Below are 20,714 nucleotides of genomic sequence, written 5' to 3' on the forward strand. Positions count from 1 at the left end.
ACATGTCGACACATATGTTAGAGGTCCTATTTTGTTTTACTTGTGTTAACCTATCAAGAGACTCTTATCTATAGTAATTAGTGTTGTATATAACCTCTAAATTCATCTTAGATACAGTTTGCAAGTAGAGGTCTAAGTCCAAAATACTTTTAGTCCTATTGCTTTTAGCACTCTAATACCATGTAAAGCATTGCTCAATCTAGGATAGAAGAAAATTCAATTGAAAAATTAAAAGAGGATAAACATATGTAGTATATAGGTGATGCCACACTGCACATGTTAAGTCTAGGATTAAGACTACACTCACATGGTAGAAAGATGAATAAAGTCATAAGATGAGGTCTTTTGTTAGTAGACTTTGTTCATCTAATAAACTTGTCATCATATTATTATTTTCTTTTTAATAGAGTTTATATTTATTGCTACTAAATAACAATAACATTAATAATAATATCAATAATAATCCAACTGTTGAGGTTGTGTGTGGTGGCATGAAAGTAGAGCCAATCCTAATCACATTGAAAAAGCTCCATTTTGTGGTCTATTGCATAATCCTAAATTGGCAATTTGAATAGCTTAAAACACAATAAGTTTTGGTCTTAATATCTATAAGCTTCTTGAAAGTTTCATTGTTGCATTGCTAATTTGCGAGTAGATCTTAGTCATATAAAATCTGAGAGAAACATTGTGATCATAGTCCACAAGGTGTAGGTATTTGTCATCCATGATTTATATTGCAATTCCTACACATTGATGATGGTGTCATTTGCTGTAAGTGTTGGTCATAACAAAAACTCGCCTCACAACTGAGTGCAAATGTGAAAATCTCCTTCTCGTCATCCTAGCCCTTTGCTGTTTGTTTAATTCAAGTGGTCTCAACATTGTGATTGTCCGCTCATGTGGTTTGAGAAAGTTAATTGCAGAAATGAGAAATTCAATTGCTGCTGCTCAGCAATCAGACAAGTTTAGCATGCGAGACAAAGATTTTTTGCCGCTGCTTGTCTCCAAGGCCAACCTCAGATGTGAGCACCCCAGCTCATTCTCTCTCTCTCTCTCTTAAACTTCGGTAAAAGAAATCATGAAGAAATCAAATTTTTTTTTAAATATATATTTATATATATATATATATATATAATTTTGTGTATGTATAAACATACTCAAGTACAATCCTATGCCATTGAGAACACGAAAGCTATAGGAGATCTTTCTAGCCCTCTTTTAAATCATAACTAACCTTGATTATCAAAATCTTAATTGGTTTCATACATCCACTATAATACTTGTTAATTTAATGTTATATGTGTGTTTATGTATCCAAGTATATTATACAATTTTTTACATGAAGAAAAGAAAGGAAAATAGAATTAAAAAAAATATATTTTAATGAATTGGATTACAACAAGTAATTCATTTTAAACCCAGATTACTTGATAGTTTTAAATGTTATATTTGGTATTCATTTATTTTATTTGGTACCTTGAATCTTGCATGCATCTATATATATATATATATATATATACATATATTACTAGATTTTATTAAAATTTTAATGATATTTTAAATGATTTTTAAAAAGTTGCATTTCTACCATCAAATTACAAGAGCCCAACTTTGATTAAATATAGAAGCATGTGTTGTTATTGTTACAATACTTATCTAATGCACGAACATTTGTATTTGTGAAAATTACCAATTTAAAAGATTTATACAAATCATTCAAGCCTCATTTTATTTGAAAACTCTATTTATAATTCTTCAATCTTAATAGTTTTTATTTCATGCAAAACTATATTGATTTTTACTCTAACAATCATAATCCAGCTTAACCCATCATTGAACTTATTTTAAAAAGTAAATGTGATGGTTAATAACTTTTGCCCATGTATCCAAATTAGTCATTTTATTTAAAGTGTAAGTTCATTTGTTGTGGAACTCTTCTTTTTGTGTTAAAGGAATGAATGATTTTTTTTTTTAAGAAACATGCTTTTAAAATAATATAAATCCAAAATTGAAAATATGTTTACTTGTTATTTCATTTTATTGTGTGTTTTTGTATTAAGAGATTTCCAATATATTCAAAAAAATATGTTGTATTTTTAAAATAGCAATTACTTTATATAAACTTGAATATTAACAGTACCTTAAGTGAATTATTTAGTAAATATGTGAAATATGATAAAAACAACAAAAGCTTTGTCACAAATTCACAAATGATAGTTAAATATTATTCAAGTTAACAACTCTAACAAAAAGCCATAATGTATCTCTGCATAACAAATAAATGTCTTAAATTTTGAAATTCAATGAACATTTGTATTATTCGATTTGCAACCAATGTTCCTTGCAGTATAGTTATGAATTTGACACAAGTCATGAATTCCTTAGTACTTACAAAAACTGCTTAACATTTATTGAAGTGTACACACTTGTATGAAAAAAGGACATGCATATAAATTAACAAATAAAGAGGATGTGCACAATCAACACATCAAAGACACGCAGAATGATGCACAATACACACAAAACTGTATTTATATATAGGAAGTTATTAAATTGACGCAACCATTTCTTTCATTGGTTTTTTTACCAATACAGATCCAGGCATGGAGAATTTTTTTGACAATGGTTAGGATGCGTGGGTTATTTAGTAAATACATGGGTCAATTTAACAACTTCTTATTTATATTTGCATATATATATATATATATATATATATATATTAGCACCAATGAATATAAATATAAGTATATATACATATATATAATTTTTATATTGGGTGGGGGAGGGATCATGGATACTTCGGGTGATCAAGAGAGTGTGTTTTTGATTTCGGGTTCAGATCAAGAGCACGATATGCATAAACCCGTACATTGCGAACACGCTCTGAGCTTGCAAATTCGTCGACTCGGTGCTCCCAGATTATGATCTCTCCCACTCGGTCCAATGTTCACTACTTCGAATTCTTCCGCACAGCATTTTCCAGTGCTTTCCTGCCTCGCACTCCATTTAAACTAGCAATTGAATCTCAATCTCAATATTTGCAGAGGGACACAATTCCATCGAACCCCAAGTCACATATTGTCGATCCTCTGCACATGTCCTTGTGTGTTCGGAAAAATGAGATGCAGACATTCCACGGCGATAAAGAATTGTGCTTGTGCAGCACGTAGCATTTCCCTCCTCATTATTGCTCCATAGCAATGTGTGGAGGAATGGTTTGGGAGAGATAGCTATGAATGCTGGATAGAACGTAGAGGGATCACGTCGACAGCAGAACCCAGACGGCTGTGCTAGGAACGGCCTCGTTGACAGCAAACAGCATGTAGTACCCTGGAGGCGCCAGAGTGGGGCCCCACGGCGCCACGGCGGTGATCTGGTACAAGGTCGCCAGGGCGATTTGCACCGATGAAGACACGGCGAGGCTCACCACACGCTGCCCTTGTTGGTAGGAATGGGTGGAGAACGGCGCGCTCACGAGGTTGATCTCCGGAGGACCTGCTAAGGTGACAGGAGCTGAGACAGTAACGGTGAACGGAGTATTATATGTGATCTGCAATGGCGACACCGTGACAGTTGGTCGCTGCAAGTCGTGCGAAGGGGCTAGATAATGTGGCGAGAAGGCCTCCAATCTCAACTCGGTTGGGTAATCGACGTCAAAAACATAAAATTGGTGGGGGTTACTACCGGCTATGAAGATTCGGCCATCCTGTGCACACCTCCAGGGCTAAGTCGTTAGATACAGGATTGTATCATCGAAGGGACTAGAAATGATGTGGTTTCGAAAGGAGAAGAGTTTTACAGTAGGCTGACCTGCATCAGATTGGCCGTCGAGTGATACATGCGGGCAATGGTCGTGGGCGCCATAGTCAACATCCGGTACCCAGGGCTCGCGTAGGTGTAGTATAGGACCGGACTGAACGCGGGATTGATAGCATTCGTCCAGCCTTGCGACCCTAATTCCATGAAACGAATCACAAAGGGTAAGATTTGTGAAGCCTTCCAATTGTCAACCGCATAAAGAATTGGTTAGTTTTCATGATCGAGATCCAGATTGTGGCTACGAAACAATCACAACACTCAATTGCCAAGGTCAAGAATCTCGGGGTATTCACGTGGATTTTCTCAGGAATGAGTTTGCGATTAGGTGCACAATTGAGAAGCTCTTGAGTAGTAGAACACCTTGTTGTGCGCCATTGATGATCATAACATCTCGTGTTGGCAGAAGTATCATGTCTCCCATGCACCTCGGAATCGGCATAATGTCGTCCATGGCCCAGGTAGGGTTAGGGTCCGAGACGACCATTCTCCCACAGGTATTCGAGCATGTCATTTGAGCAGCAGAATTCAAATATGCACCATACTGTGCACCGCCACACACCAAAATCTCCACTATGGAAAAATTATTCGATGCCAGAAGGGGTAACATAACCGAAGAGCCTCCAGATGGGTAATTCCGGGGTTCTCCTGGAATCCGTGGAAACGTCCTCACGACTGTGTCGGTCAAATAGTTGTACTCGATCGAATCCCGATTAGCGAACACGAACAGATTACCACTCGGCAGAAGATGCACATAAGGATAGAGGTTATCGTTCTGGTCATCGTTTGTAGCGTTGAGGAAGGGGAAGTAAAGAGGGCCGTTGGCATTTGGAGGGATAAACTCTAAATTGAACGCCGATCGGCCCCCGATGATAATTTGGCGTCCGTCGGGGAGAAGTTGGTTGGTTGAGTACCAACGCCCTGATTGCAGCTCTTGTGTGGTCGACTCCACCCAGTCGCAAATGCCAGAAGCCTCACACGGTACAAACGTTCTGAGCACCCACAAGCTCTGAGTTCAACATTAACATTTGAATGCGCTTTAAATGTTTGAAGCAAGCCACGAAAGTAGGAATTGAAGAAGAAATTGGAAGAATAATAACCCATTGACCTGATTTTTCTGACGCCGTCGAAGTCCCCACCCGTTTGCATGAGAGATCCATCGGGCATGAACTGTCCCGACGAGCACCAGGGATCCGTCTGAAGAAAGAGGGGCCGAACAGTTTTTGTGACCGGATCGAAAACCACTGAATGGGCGGTGCAATCGTGCTTGAGGACCAAATCATCGCTGTCTCTACAAACGCCCGCTGCAGCAAAACACTGACATCAGGTACAAGGTCAGAGAAAAGCATAGCGACGACTGATCGCTGGCAAAGGCAACCTTGGCAACCAAACGTTCTAAAACTGCCGTGACTAGCTTCTCACTGCGTCCTAAACGAATCAAGCCTCCACTATCTTGACAACGAACGTAGCTCTGTAGAGAATTTAACTCCTCCAACAGGCCAGGCACTAGTAATAGGTTTGCTCATGTGACCCGTCTGCTCCTGACGATGGCAGTGAGGAGTTTGCTTCACGCAATGACGAGGAAGGTTTCAAAGCATTAAACGCGACGTAATAACATCTGTGATTACTTAAATAGTCGGTGCCAATCCTCAAACTACAGAAGAAAGCCAACGCATCCGAAACCCACCAACAAATTCGGAATTCGCAATGAGAATCTGTCACTCCAGTTGGCAGTCATCCGGTGTCTCAATTGCGACTACTTTCAGTGGATAATCCTCACTGGCACACTGACAGCAATTCAATTTGCCCCGCACGCAATCCATGTAGTGATAGTCTCGAGTCTAATATCGTTGACAGGCTGTGGTCTCGTACCGAGGAAATTTACAAGATTCAACACTCACCTGGCAAACCGATTTGTGATGCGCCTATATCAGTCCTGTCAATCATCACCACAGTTCCGAAGCGCGTGAGCGCAGCGTGCATGCAGGCAATCCCGGCGTTTTCCAGAAGCAACTCCCAGGTTCCCAAATCTTGCGCAGGCGCTACTTGTGGGATAATCCAACATATTAACACCAAAGTCGCTGCAGTTCTCATCCAACGCCATTGTTGGTTCGGTATCCACATCAACCTCATCCTTTGAGACATAAATTCCTGGATTGCTCCAATCCGAAAGCTTCCCCACTGCAAGACCCCCATCAAGGCGGATATGTAAGTATCTGATCCAGTCTTTAAAATTTTCGAGCGCGACGCCAACCAAGACAAGAGAACTAATGAATTATTGGCTAACGATCGGACAGAAGTCCAATATCAGGCACGTCGGATTTCTCTACTTGAAAGATGAGGTTCAGTTAGAAAGATCACGGGGGTGGCATATAGATGAATAACAGCTATTTCGCCAAATTCACGAGCAGGAGTGGGTTAGTATGGGGGATGCAAACCTCGGACTCTAATCAAAGCTTCACAATACCGTAACACAAAGACGAAAAAGACAAAGAGAACACGCCGGAAACGTCTCTAGGCGAATGAATCGGTATTGAGCTCAAATTCAGAAGCTGCTATGCCCCGAAGGTCTACAATCAACTCCCTACTCAAAAATCACACTTCTCAATCCTCAATAAACCAATGTCACCTCGTGAAGAGAGAATTTCATAGCTGGAATTTGGCTTGAATATCATTGCAGCTTGTGATTGAAGAACGAACGCAATAAACAAAAGCTACTCGTAAGACTGAGCAACAGCTAAAGGGCAAAAGGGACAAAAGGGAACACAGCTGGCTCCAACAGCAGCTCAGACTGGAGATGATCAGGGCCCGGGCACTACCAACATATTCCGCCAATCAACGCACCATGAAAGAGGAAGGAACCCACGTCTCACCGAATCTTCGAATTGAAGCAGCAAGCGATCGACTCTCTGGTTGCAGAAATCACTCCGTCGAAGAAGCGCAAACGGCAACTTGAGAATATCTCGACTACACTGTGAATATGTCCATCACGCAGTGACCATCACCAGGATCCGGTCCCCCGGAAATTCATTTCCAGCTGCAACCAGCAGATAGATACAAGTGTCACCTCGATCGTAGTAATCTGCATTTTGTCAGCTGCAATCGATAAATTAGGAACTGGGCCAGACTACCAGCTCTAGAGTTGGGTTCACTCGTCGAGGAAGGATCCACGTGCATCAAACCACACAGCGTGCGAGAAAACGGCATGCGGAGCAGCTTTCAAGTGAAAGCGCAGTGATCGCGTCGAGAAGAAAACAGACCCAATTGTTGTTGAGCGAGATCTATCCACGGTGGGGACTCCGAGGCTGTGAAGCTGGCCAAAAAGCATCAACCACCACCGGGCGCAGCGGGATAGAGAATTGACCAAGTCGCACTTCATCTCTCTCCTCCCCCCTTCGCCTCTATCACAGGCCAAGACCCGCCGGGGCTTTTCTTCTTCTTCTTTGCCCTCTGGGCCTCCATCGAGCTGGTCTCCGAAAGCTGGAGACGACTCAAAGCGACGATGACGACGACTACTCCTGCTTTAGACCGCCCTTCACGGAAAAGGCCCTCGACTATTATTGGGTGTAAAGCAGCAGCAGCGTCCATCATACACACTCCCTCACGTCCACTCCTCCTACGACGACGTTGATTGCCGCCGACGCGCGGCACATTGGAAACCTCATCCACCAAGGCGTGACGCCTTTTAGGTGACGATTCTACGAGCGGAATTGTACTCGTGAGACTTGAGGACGACCAAGAGGGGTCGTCGATGAATGTCGGATGAATTTCGGATGGATTTGGATGAATGGTGGTCTAGCTGTGGGGATTCGTTGGAGCAAGGAACCATCTCACGGAGGGAGTGGAAGGTGTGTCTCTCTCTATTATAGAAATTATTTGTGTATTTTATTTTATTTTATAGAGGAGGCAAACTAAGCTTGAAGTGAGTGGTTTGTAGACCCCTTTTGTATGGTAGTTGTTGTTGTTGTTGTTATAGATTCCTTAACAGAATGTTGTTGTCAACTCAATTGCTTGTTGATTTATTTGACCACATCCCTTATTTAACTTTCATTTCTTATGTTGTTTTTAAAAAAGAAATTCTAGCGTGTTTTATTGAAAGAAGGTGAAAATTTGATGATCTTCTTATGGGTTTAATATTTTGGCAATACTGATGACAATCTATGGCGTTAAGTAATGATTTGTAGGAAATTAATAATTAGACCATAAGTGTGCGGAATGAAAAATACTAAAAAGTGGTATTTTTCTGCATTTTATATTTGTAAATATTCCTTGAAAATCGTGTGTTTTATATCAAGAAATCATTTATTATGAAATTCCAAAATTAAAACACAGTCAATCATAGTGAAAGGAAAAGTAAACATATTTAGCTATAGATGGCTTTGCATTGTAATCAATATAATCAATATGAATAAGTAAAAAACATTTTAGACATGTATTATTCTTGAAACATCCAAAATTCTCATCTGACATTCAAAGTCACCTGCTAGTACATCTGATTTATAAACTATGAAAATTATTATATTTGTACATACATCATATACAGGTCACAAATCAATAGTTATATTTAAATAATAGAAGGGAAAAAGAATACAAATGTTTTTTTATTAAGTCAAAATATTAATATGAATTTGCCAACCTACAAGAGATAAGGAAATAAAAAATCAAATAAATTACAATTAAAATACTTTAAATGAAAAAATAACTCTAAATAAAATTTATAATTAATCAAACAGAGAGTTTATAACTCTAAATAGTTTATACATTTTATAATATTATTTTCTTTCAAAATGGCACTTGAAGTCCTATGACTTTTTTTTAAATTATAATACAAAAAAATTAAATTTAGTATAATTAATATATACACACATATCACTTTAAGATTTTAAAAATTAGAAATAAATAAACTAAATCAAAATATATTACAACAAATAAGTAAAGTGTGTATGTATATATAACATCACAACTAAAATATTATATTTCAAATATTGAAACTTTAGGTTGACAAATATATATATATATATATATATATAGATATAAATCATGAATTAAATTAGCCATTGCATATTTAGATTTTACTTAAAGTACTCAATATCAATCATGTTTTATATTTATTTCTGTCTTAGTAAATAAGTTTATTCATTATAAGATTTATTTTGTTGTTAATGCCTAACTTAATTAGGTAACAAATTCTTCAATAAAATCAAGTATCTCAAGTCTAGATGATTAATTCATGTCAATAAGGCAATTCAATATGCTTGTAAAGTCCATTTAGAAAATCTCTACCTTCTTCTACTATTTTTTAGGTCATAAGTTGATCTTATTGACCTTCTCTCATTTCCTTATTTGTGCTCTAATTTTTACTTTTTTTTCTTCTTGTTCTAAATCAAATTAAGTAATAGATTGGAAATAAATCATTATCTCATATTTTATTGAAAACAACCAAATCGTTTTAAAAGACATCAATATATACATTAAAGTCATACCATCATCCATTCAAAAAAAGACTTAATCCTCTATTAGATCTAGTAAAACAAATAAGATTTAATTGCTTCTACTTAAAGGAGAACTTTTTAAAGACACTATTTTTTCCTTGACATGATGTAATTGTTTGTATTTGCAATATCAAATCATGTTATTATTTTGCAATTTGATTGTGTATTTAACCATGTTCTATATTTTAGCTGGCCCATTCTTTTGAAAATTTTCTTTTGAATTCTTCATTAGATCATATGATTATTTAAAATAGTTTTATCTTTTAACTAATATTTATTTTGAAATTTACTTTGAAATTTAAAATTCAAATTTTTAAAAAATACATTAATTTATCTTAATTAGTAAATTTCTAAAATTAAATTGACATTATTTTAAACTACCAAAATCTATTAAATCTTTAATTCTTGTTTGAACTTTGTTACAAATAGATTTATTTATTTATTTATTTATTTATTTATTTATTCATAATAATAATATTATTACCAATGTATGATGTAATTGGTTTGAAATAAATTAAAGATGATATTGCGCTATCATTGTTAGTCTTCTACACTTAAACAGTCATTGGTGCTAGTTAAGCATGCATCATTTTTTAAATTTGCAGATTTTTTGTTAAACGAGCAACTCTGAGTTGTCAAAATAGAATGATAAAACTACTTAAATTTGTGGGTTTTTTTAGATAAAATTTTACCAGTTATATATATATATATGTTTTTAAATTTTTTTTACTTTAAAGAATTTTTAAAATGTCTACTTTACTAGTCCACTAATGCAATTGTTTATTTTAGAGCATCCATGTTGTAAGTATATGTTTGGAACTAAAAGAATATTTAGCTATTAATAGAAATTACGTATTTTTCTTTTAAATTTTAAAATCATCTAAATTATTTTGGTTTTTATGATTATGATTTTTTTTCCCATAAGATACAAAAGATTGACCAAATTAAACTTGTAATTTTTTAATTTTTTTCTTATTTTTTATGGATATCTTTTTATATTATTTTACATTAATTTTAAAGAAATTTTTAACGAATTTATCACACAAAATGTTTCTAGGCCTTGTTAATATACCTTATTTATTATTTGTTAACTAATTCTTGTCATTTATAAAATAATAGAACTAAGAAAAAGTAGAAGCTTTATTTTTTGTTCATATTTTAAAAAATTGAGATCATTAAAAAATATAAGAAATTATATAGTGATTACTTCTTTTAAAAATTGAATTGGATATTAGAAAATGTTTTTTTAATTTTTTTGGTGACAATTTGTCTATTTTTATTACTAATTTGGTGAGATTTTTTTGTTTTTACTTTGCAGTAATTCTTTTGTCTTACTTATCTTCACCTTCTCTCTCTATTCTTTAATACTAACTTTTATCTCTTTCACATTCTAATTATATTTTTTATTCTGAAAAATCTAAATTCAAAGATATTATGCATGAAATGGTTGAATTGTATTATTTTTTTTAATGATACACCTAGTAGTCTTAATCCGTATACTAATTCGATAGTTTACAAAACTTCATAAGTTATTGAATAAATCAATTATATATCCACTAATTAATGATATTTTTTTAAATAATCTACAATAAAATTATTGGTTTTTTTTCTTTGATGGTGCAACTTATCAAAGATAGTATTGTTAATTCTACCTTTTATATATGAATTTAAATTTTTCAATCTCTTGTCTCAACAAATTAATTTACAATTATTTCCTTTTTTCCTATTAGCTGGTTGTTAACCTGATATGTTTCTATTAGTTTATATTTTTATTCAGTTTAAATTTATATATGATTTTACTTATCTATAAATTCTTATATCATTTGTATTAGAAATATGATAAAGAGTTGTATCAAAATACAAATACAATAAGACTTAATCTAAAATGATATTAATTGAAAAAATAATAATATGAAAAATATTGATCCAATACTAACAAAAAATGATGTCATTTGAATTAAAGTACTAGACCTTGTAAATACCAAAGATAAGATTTCTTACCATTTTTAATTTAATATGGCTTATCTAAGTTTTTTTATTTTTTAATGATTTTAATAGCTTCTATTTAAGTTATTAATATTTGAATATGTAAATAATTTTATTTTTATATAGTATAAAAAAATATTTTTTATAAAAAAATTATACAGTATAAAATGCCTTTAAAATTTAAATAATTAGAATGAAGTAGAAATTGGTAAAGACATATTAGATAGATGATATCTTACTTAAAATTATTAAAATATATATATATATATATATATATATATATATTACTTGAATTTTTATTTTATTTTTAATATATCACCTAGCTATTGAAACTTATTCTCTAAATTGCTTACTTTTAGGAAGCTAGTCTAGAAGCAACTTAAAACTTAGATGTTTAGGCCCTAAATTTGTAGTCTACAAGAAAATTTTATAAATCTTAAAATGATAGATAGTATATATAGAGGCAAGATTGAGACCATTCTTGGTATCTTTAATGCTTTTTTACATTCAAATCTTGATTTAAGACTTTAGTTTCTTTTAATTTTTAATGGTTATTTTAATTTTTTTTTATTTGATATTTTATATGTTCTTTAACCAATTAATAATATATAAAAAAATTAATAATATATTCTTTTGAAAGTGTTTTTGAGATGTTTATTTTTAAAAAAAATTAAAGACTAATATACAAAATATCAAAGCCTAATCTTTTTTTGATAAAAAAATGTTTTATTTTCTACCCATTAAAGAGCTTTTAAATTATAGATCATTGTCTTCTAGATTAATATTTTTTATTAAATATTACTTTTTTTTCATTTTCTTCATGTATAGAAATTCTTAAGTTTCTCTAATGATAATATAATTATTGGACATTAAAAATATCATATCTTACATGTAAAAACAAATGAGAGAATTGATGCTTGTTTTGGATTAACTTTGTCTATTATTTCAATCTAAGAAAGGTATGACTAATTAAGTAGACACAAAGATGACGAGTATTTTTTTTATTTTTTTATTAAGTGCACCACATTAGGTAATTCATACCAATACAATCACACCAACTAGGAAATTAATAGATATTCTTCCAAAGAAATTTGAAGCTATTAGAGCCAAATTTTAAAAAATTATCAGTCAATTACAACCTCTTAGTAAATTCTAACTTTTAAATTATCCAATCTAAGAATTTTAAATTATATTTAATAAATTTTTATTCAATATACTTATTTTTATTTCTAATTTTTTAATAAAATCTGATATTAGAAAATTTGGATGCTATTTTGGCCAAATTTTAACTCATACACAAAAAGAAAATATATCCTAATTTATACATCAATTAATGAAATCCTACTTTAACAGTAAAGAAATTGGTCCATATCTACATATGCTTCATAATGTTTTCAACTAATAATTGGCACTAAGTAAAATAATGTTTTATCTATTATTTGATTAATTTTACTGATTAAAAAATGATATAAACAAATTATCATTAACTTCTGTAATCCTTAATATTGAGTCAAATAAATCATTTTTCTATTAAATGCAACAATTTACTTTTTTTTTTAGTTTTAATTAGAATCTCATATTGTAATACATTAATGCTTTTAGACTTCTATAAAAAATACTCCTACTAATATAAATAAATATTAAAATATTAAAGATATATAAATTAATGTTTTACAATTTGAACTTCTTATAAAGCAAGAAAGAATTCAGAATTAAGAAAAAGGAGTGTATCTAAATTGTAGAGAACTATAAGATATTACTCAATATTCTCTTTAAAATAGAAAAAACAATAAAAAAAATTAAAAAATAAATAATATTTAAAAATCTAACAATATCAAATACTATACGAGTATATTCTTATACACCATCTTATAAAGGCCATGCATTGTCTTTTAAATCCTCTCTATATTTTGTAAAACAAATTTTTTTAGGATCTTAAAATATATAGAGCCTCTACCTTTGCCTAATCTGAACTTATGCTTTTTGTTTAATAAAAAAAAATTCAAGTGTTACAAGATATTGTTAGTAAAAATAAATGAATAAACAAATATTTTATATCTTTAAGAGATGTTATTTGAAAAATTGTACTGATAGAAGTAGTTACACAAATAAATAGGAGTCAAATGTTTAATATTATAAATTTTTAAATCAATCCGATTATTGTAGAATTATTGTGATAAGAAAAGTACAACCTTGAATAAATTAGATATCTTATAGTTGTAAATTATTTCTTAATTCATTTGAAAAAATGTCAAGACAAGAAACGTGTCTTATGCTTCAAAAATTCAAACTCCTACTTATTTAATCAAAAAAAAGTATATAAGATACAAGACACAATGATACATTTGCTATTAATACAACACTAAGTTATTACTTAAGATGAGGTTGTAAATTAATCTTTAAATAGTAAAAAAATCAATAAGATATATCTAATAATATGTATAATGTTAAAATACTGACATTATGATTGCATAATTGACCTTTAAAAAAGAGTGCAATCATGATTTGAATCAATTCACAACTTATTGCAGAACAAATTGATTGTCTTTAAAGAATATATTCACGCATAAATTGCAAATTTTTTAAGCATTCAAGATCTTATGTAGATATATCAATTCTCTTTGTGAAAAAAAAAAAAAAAAAAAAAAAAAAAAAAAAATCCTTGCAAATATATATACACTGTTGTAGATTCAATAAATAGACCATAAAAAAAAATAAAAAAAAATATTCTTTTGCCATTAATGAGTAGATTTTTTGACTGAGTAAAGTTAAGATCTAAATTAGAATAGATTTACAAAGACCATATAATAAATAGCATAATGTAAAAATAAATGATTAAAAGATTATATTGTAAATTAAATATGGCCATTTTGAATATATTTTCATATTTTTGGACTAACAAATAAACCAATTACTTTTTAGTGTTTAATATATTATTTATTATGTGGATATTTAGATGATTCTTTTATATTTTATTTGGAAAAAAAACGTACATTATTATTAGGATATAAAAGAATATTAGCAACATATTTGCATTATATTGCAAAAAATAAAAGATACATGATATTCTGCTAATATATATATATATATATATATATATAATGCACAACTTCTGTAGATACTTAGGAATATGTCATATCAACCAATAGATTGTAATTAGGTTTTTAGAATCATTTTGCAACTATTAAGGATTGGATAATTTTGAGTATTGTACATGATGTCACATTTTTTTGGAATTTGTAAAATATTTTCAAATATCTATTTAAATTTCCTATTAAATTACAACTTTATTCACATTACAATACATAATTTACTTTAATTCTTATTTTATATAATTTAGGTTAATCTAAAATATTTTTTTATGTAAATAGGTATATTAAATTTTTTATTAGATATAATTTAATTATAAATAGATGCAAATAGTAAATAAAAAAACTAAATAAATTTTATTTGAAAAAAATCTTAGTAATCAAGAATAATAATAATAATAATAATAAGATCTACAACATAGAAATTCTTATTATAATAGATATGTTAGAAGAATCGTGGTATTATGAAGAATGCACTTCTAATTTAATCCGAATCTACTCTAATCATAAAAAAATCGAGTCTTTTATATCATTATCTTTATTTGATTTTTACTAAGCTCATAAAAACAGAATTTTCTTCTAATTTGTATTAAAAAAAAAAATTCTTCTAATTTGTATTAAACAAAATATTCTTCTAATTCTATTAAGATATTTAAAAAATATAATTATAAAACAAATTTATACATTTCAAAATACCTAAAGTAATTATATAAAATTTAAGTAGATTCCAACTTCTATGCAAAAAAATATTTTGGGTGCAATAAAATTGTAGATCTTATTTTAAAAGATTTTTGGTAGCTTCAAATATAAAATATTTTCAAAGCATTAATTTTATTACACAAGACTTGTTTTTAGGTAAAGATCCTATACTATCAATCATTTAGACCACTTTGGCCTTAATTTATTCCAAAAAAATTATAGTTATTTGTTTCAATAGGATTTATATAGATCTAATAATCTCAAACTCTTATAAATTTATTATTGTGGGTTTGGATCATCTAATCAATGACATATTTTTTGACATCTTATACAAGAATTTTTTCAAACAAAGAAATAATTTATATATATATATATGAATATATATATATATATATATATATATATATATCTTAAAGTAGTATTATATTTGATGAAAGATCCAAATATGTATTAAGGTTTTAAAAAATAAATTTTAACATACTAAATAATGATATTATATATTTTTAGTTTTTATCTTTAAATTGATAGATATTTAATATGTATGAATTAAATATTAGAATTTTATTTATAATATGCAATCAACTATTACTGAGATTTTTGGATAGCTCTCTTGCTATTAGAAGGACATTTTATATATTTAAAAAAGATATTTTTCTACTAAATCAATACTATTTTTTTACTACTTAATCAATACAATTTTTTTCTAATTATGATTAAAATCTAAAAAAATATATTTTTTAATTTATTTAAAATTTTAAAATTTTAAAAACTAGCACTTGATTATAATATATTTATTTATTTATTGGTATAAAAACCTTTTTTCTATGGCCAAATATTTTATACATTTTCAAAAAAGACTTTATATAATACAACGTTATAATAATTAAAAATTCTAACAATAAAAATGGTTTTTTTACAATCCATAGCAAAGAGAAAAATATCTTTTCATCAATTAAGAAATGCCTAAATAATAAGATGTCTTCCAAAAAATAAATTCATAATCTACCAAGAAACTAAACAAGTTATTGATAATGCAGTGCAAATTAAAGAAACTATAGTATAAGATGTCTATGTTAATTTGTACTCTATTTATTTTAATATTCAATTTCAAGCAATAAATAAGTCAAGATTTAAGACAAAAACATTAGAACATAGAAATGTTTGAATTGTATGGGCAGATGCTATTTGTAAATAAAGATATAATTTTTAATCAACCAACAAATCAACACATGCAAAAGAAATTATATTTATAATTGGCCATACTTCTAAAGAATAGAAGTAAAGAATTGCATTCTAAAATTAAATTAAAATTAAAAAATTGTAAAATTTAAATATAGAAATAGATGTACAAATAAATTCTATAAGAGAGTTAAAAATATATAACTATAATCATCACTAAAATCTCTATAAAGTATTTAAAGTAGAATAATCTACTACATAGAATAGACAATAAAGTATAACTACTTATGAGAACTCCATGTTAATTGATTCTTTTATTAAAAGATAAATATATGCAATGGATGATGTGGCAATAGAAAAATACCTAGTCCATATTAAGTAGGATTGAAGTTTTTGAATAATTTTGAAAAATTATTAGAAAATACTTCTTTCTTAAAATACTCTTTCAATTCAAAAAAAAATCATCAAAAAAAAAAAATTTTAAAAAAAAAAAAAACAAACAAACAAACAAACAAATAAAACAAAACAAGCAAAACAAATAAAATAACAATAACAATAACATTAACTTTGAAAATTAGTAACTTATCATTTTATTAAAAACATCTTATAAAGTATTTACAAAGATATTACAAAAAACTTATACTATGTATAAGTTTTAATACTATGTAAATTTTCTATTCTTATCAATGTTCTTTTAGTTTTTTAATCTATATTAGATAATATGATAGTAAAAATAATGATATTGATAATCATAGTTATATAATCTAAAAAATCTCTTTTTCAATTTAAAAATATATATTCTAAAGCTTAAGTCGAAGCATCTCTAAAAATATAATCAAATTATATAAATAATTTAAACTTAGAGAAGATTAATTTATATAGTAGGATTTGCAATTTTTCTTATAAATTAAACTATTATTTTTGAGAATGCAATAGGATTCTATACGCATGGCTTACATAAAACTAGTGATGCCCTATGTTTTTAAAATATGTGTAGAAGATATATATATATACATATATATAACTAATTTTTTTTATCTTATTTTATAATTTTTTAGAATTTTTATTTATTTCATCTTCTTATCAGTAATTTTACTTTTCTTTCTAAAACCATTAGCGATTTTAATAGAAGAGGGACTTTTTAATATAATATCAATCATATGCAGAAAAATAAGCAATGTTTATATGCTTAATTTGGCATAGTTGTTAATGGGTAGAAAGTGCAAGCTAGCTCTAACTTCTTAGACCAATACTACTACACATTTTTAATATAACAAAGAAAATTTTATACAAATCTTGGAAATGTATTCAAGCTTACAACATTTGGAATTGAATAACATCCTTAATCTATATTTGCAACTCTAGTCCAAGTCGTTGGGGACCATGGAATGCATTCTTATGGAAACAAAGGTTCTATGCATGTAGAATTACACTCTATTTTAATTGATTTAATACAACTTGGTCTCTATTAAAAAGGATGTGCTTATAGACATGTATAGACTCAATACAACACATTTATTTTAGAAGTTAAGTAGTGGACCAATATCCACACAAATAAATTTTGAATTATTTGATCAAATATAATAATAATTTTGACAAGTTACAACATAGAAAAGCAACAAGAAAATCATGCAAATTTTTTGAGAAGATAAAATAAATCTTGGATGGCTAAGAGCATAATAGGTATAAGAACCAACATATAAATTATACAGAATACTAGAGTCCCTAAACATAAACTTATAGTACATGTGCATGCAAACTAATAGACAATAGAATAGTTTGAAGCTTTGGTGAAAATATAAAACTATAATCTCTTTACTATTCCAATTTAAAAGATTGATATGTTTTTGTCTCAAAAAATTAAAAGTAAATAAAAACCAAAATTTGAAATTTTACAATTATAAATACCAAATTTTAGATGAATTTAATCCAAAGTCAATTACTAATAAAATAATTAATAATAAAATAATTACTAATATTTTAAAAAATGATATATATATATATGTATTTATTTATTTATTTATATTATAAAAATAAATAAAATATTAGAATGGCAAAGAAGAAGGTCAAAAAATAAGAAAATAAGAAATTTGAGTCTAACAATTATTGTAAGAGATTAAAATAGCAAAAAAAAAATGGTGATTTAAAAAAATTATATAGAAGACCTCCCTAAAGCTCAGCAAGGGAAAATACAAAACTATGCTTATGACCTGATACATCTTGGATTTGCAATCCTTTTTATTGTTACATTTTTCGAAAGCTTCTAGATGCATTCAAGCAACTGATCATTGTACTTCTTTCAACTTTTTCAACATTTCTTTCTTTTCGTTTACCAAGTTTTTTAAATATTTATACCTTTATATATAATTTAAATCCTGTAAATCTTTATTTGATCTTCAGTTGAGATGCAAATGCCATTCTGGCCTCTGTTTTTTTTTTTTTTTTTTTTTTCTTTTAGAATCTCCCCATTGTTCAACCTTGTTGATCATGAATACTATGGTACAATGCTTTCCACAAAATTTTATCAATCCCACTTTAACAAAGACCAAGTCAATACAAACCCCAACAACTATAAACCTTTAATGCCAAGCACAAAAACGAAAAAATATATATATAAAGCTTCAAAACCACACAATTTCTTAATAGTGACTGAAACTAATTAAAATGCAACATTTTTAAAAATATTTCTAAATATATTCAATCAACATTTGAAGAAAAAAAACTATATATATATTGTTAATTAAATAGTTCATATGTAGAAATTATATAGTTAATTATATATTGTTCATATAAAAACTATTAATATATATACTTAATTATATAGTTAATGACCATGCTGTCATTCAGCATTACCATCAGTCCAACAGGGCTTACGTGGACTTCCTTGGGATCTGACATGGACGTATGATGTGCGTATCTGACGTGGAAGTGTGCCTCCACGTCATCGCCTCCCGGATGCCCATTGCTCGATACGAGTCCGATCACAGCATCGACGAGAGCTGCGTCGCGATGGGTTGAAAGCCCCCAACGCACAGTCTGGACTATGAATCGTAGAATCGATCTCATTACGATTAGCTGCGAACAGCCCCACAATCTGAGCTCGTTGCATGGGCGTAGTTGTTGCTGTGCTTCGAGAGGTCCTTGAATGATAGGAATGAACTGACAGTTTGTTCGCCCCTTTGAATAGTGTTGTGAGATTCCGGGGTTTTCCATCAAGGGATCCGAACTTTTGTAAATTTCATGAAGACCTTTGATTCAGAATGTTCGCTTTTCGCAGTTTGAACAAACCACCCCAAGCGTCACTCAGAGTCCACATAGCTCCTGCTCTCTTCTCCATTGCCTAGTGACATCATACACGGAATACCTTAACATCGAAAGAACGGTGTCCTTTGTGAGCAATCTACAACCAAGAATTTTGCAGTCGAAATGGGGGAGTGCTTGGACTGGGATTCGATTCTCCGGCATCCACTCTGATTCTTTGCACATTTTATGTACAACTATCGGTTCTTCGACGCCGGTTCTAACCCGTTGATGGATCGGTCAGCTTTTAAGGGTACAGACTATACTGCTGCTAGACGTAGAGTGCAGGATGACTAGCTCCCGTAGTCCTTGCAAACACTGCATCAGGACAGGAGGCACAACAATAAATGGTTGTGTATGTATCATGGTGCGCCTCACAGAAAATTGTGAAGTAATTTCTCGTGAATTAATCAATAGACTGACATGAAAACTTCCCAGCCTCCGCAAGTTTTGGCCACAATAACTTGGTGATCACGGCTTGCAGCAATACCCTTTCAATATGAAGCGAATAGGTTGCTACCAAATGGTGAGGAGCGGTTGTGCATCTGTGACACCTACTCCCCAAGGACGACGTCAGGGATATATTACTTGATGTCGGCTCGGTACTTAGTACGGTGTGGGTCACATCTTGATTCTTTTCCTATGAGCCGATCTTTCGCTCTTCCTGATTTACCTTCACGTTGAAAGCATTGTTGATCACTACATCAGCCAAACCTGACGATAAAATGCAACCGTTGCTTGGAGAACAAGTCATAAAATGGTACCGTTCACTGGACCGTTGCCTGGGATACCGAGACTTTGCAACCCCTCTAATGCAGGTCACGATCGAGAAGAAATTCCGCGAATTTAGCGATGGAAGACTGCGCGATTCACTGCCTTGGACATCGAGATTGATCAAAGTTGACCGCCCATGTAAACTCCATGGTGCTTCGTTCGATGTGCTACATTGGATGAAGCCCTATTTGTAGAGATTAGCACAAAGCCTATTGAACAGGAACGCCTGCCAAAGCTCTCAGAGTTCCGGCCGCTGTTTGCTTGTCCTTACATGCTTGACCAAATTCGTGGAACTGCGAGGTAGAATGTCAATTCATTGGTGTCAGGAGTGTGAATCTTTGCCACAACTTTGTTCAGATTTCTCCTTACCTTGGCCCGA

The 20,714-nt window shown here is 30.4% G+C and overlaps 1 protein-coding gene across 5 annotated transcripts; it reads right to left on the bottom strand.

Annotated features, from left to right (window-relative positions):
- Window positions 1-2,660: 2,660 nt before the first annotated feature.
- Window positions 2,661-7,061, bottom strand: LOC112287100 (aldehyde oxidase GLOX). Of its 5 annotated transcripts, none has more exons than XM_024529763.3 (6): window positions 6,690-7,061; window positions 5,718-5,997; window positions 4,925-5,120; window positions 4,180-4,808; window positions 3,811-3,953; window positions 2,661-3,706 (listed from the first exon to the last, which is right to left on the bottom strand). In XM_024529763.3, the coding sequence occupies exons 2-6, from the start codon at window positions 5,959-5,961 to the stop codon at window positions 3,260-3,262; spliced, it is 1,659 nt and encodes a 552-aa protein (XP_024385531.1). In that variant the 5' UTR covers window positions 5,962-5,997; window positions 6,690-7,061; the 3' UTR covers window positions 2,661-3,259. The 5 variants fall into 5 exon arrangements, with proteins under 5 accessions (XP_024385531.1, XP_024385533.1, XP_024385530.1 ...); XM_024529765.3 differs by having other exon boundaries at window positions 6,683-7,056; XM_024529762.3 differs by having other exon boundaries at window positions 6,661-6,803.
- Window positions 7,062-20,714: the final 13,653 nt, after the last annotated feature.

The sequence above is a fragment of the Physcomitrium patens genome, chromosome 9 (genome assembly GCF_059467195.1).
Source record: "Physcomitrium patens ecotype Gransden chromosome 9, ASM5946719v1, whole genome shotgun sequence".
NCBI lineage: Eukaryota > Viridiplantae > Streptophyta > Bryopsida > Funariales > Funariaceae > Physcomitrium > Physcomitrium patens.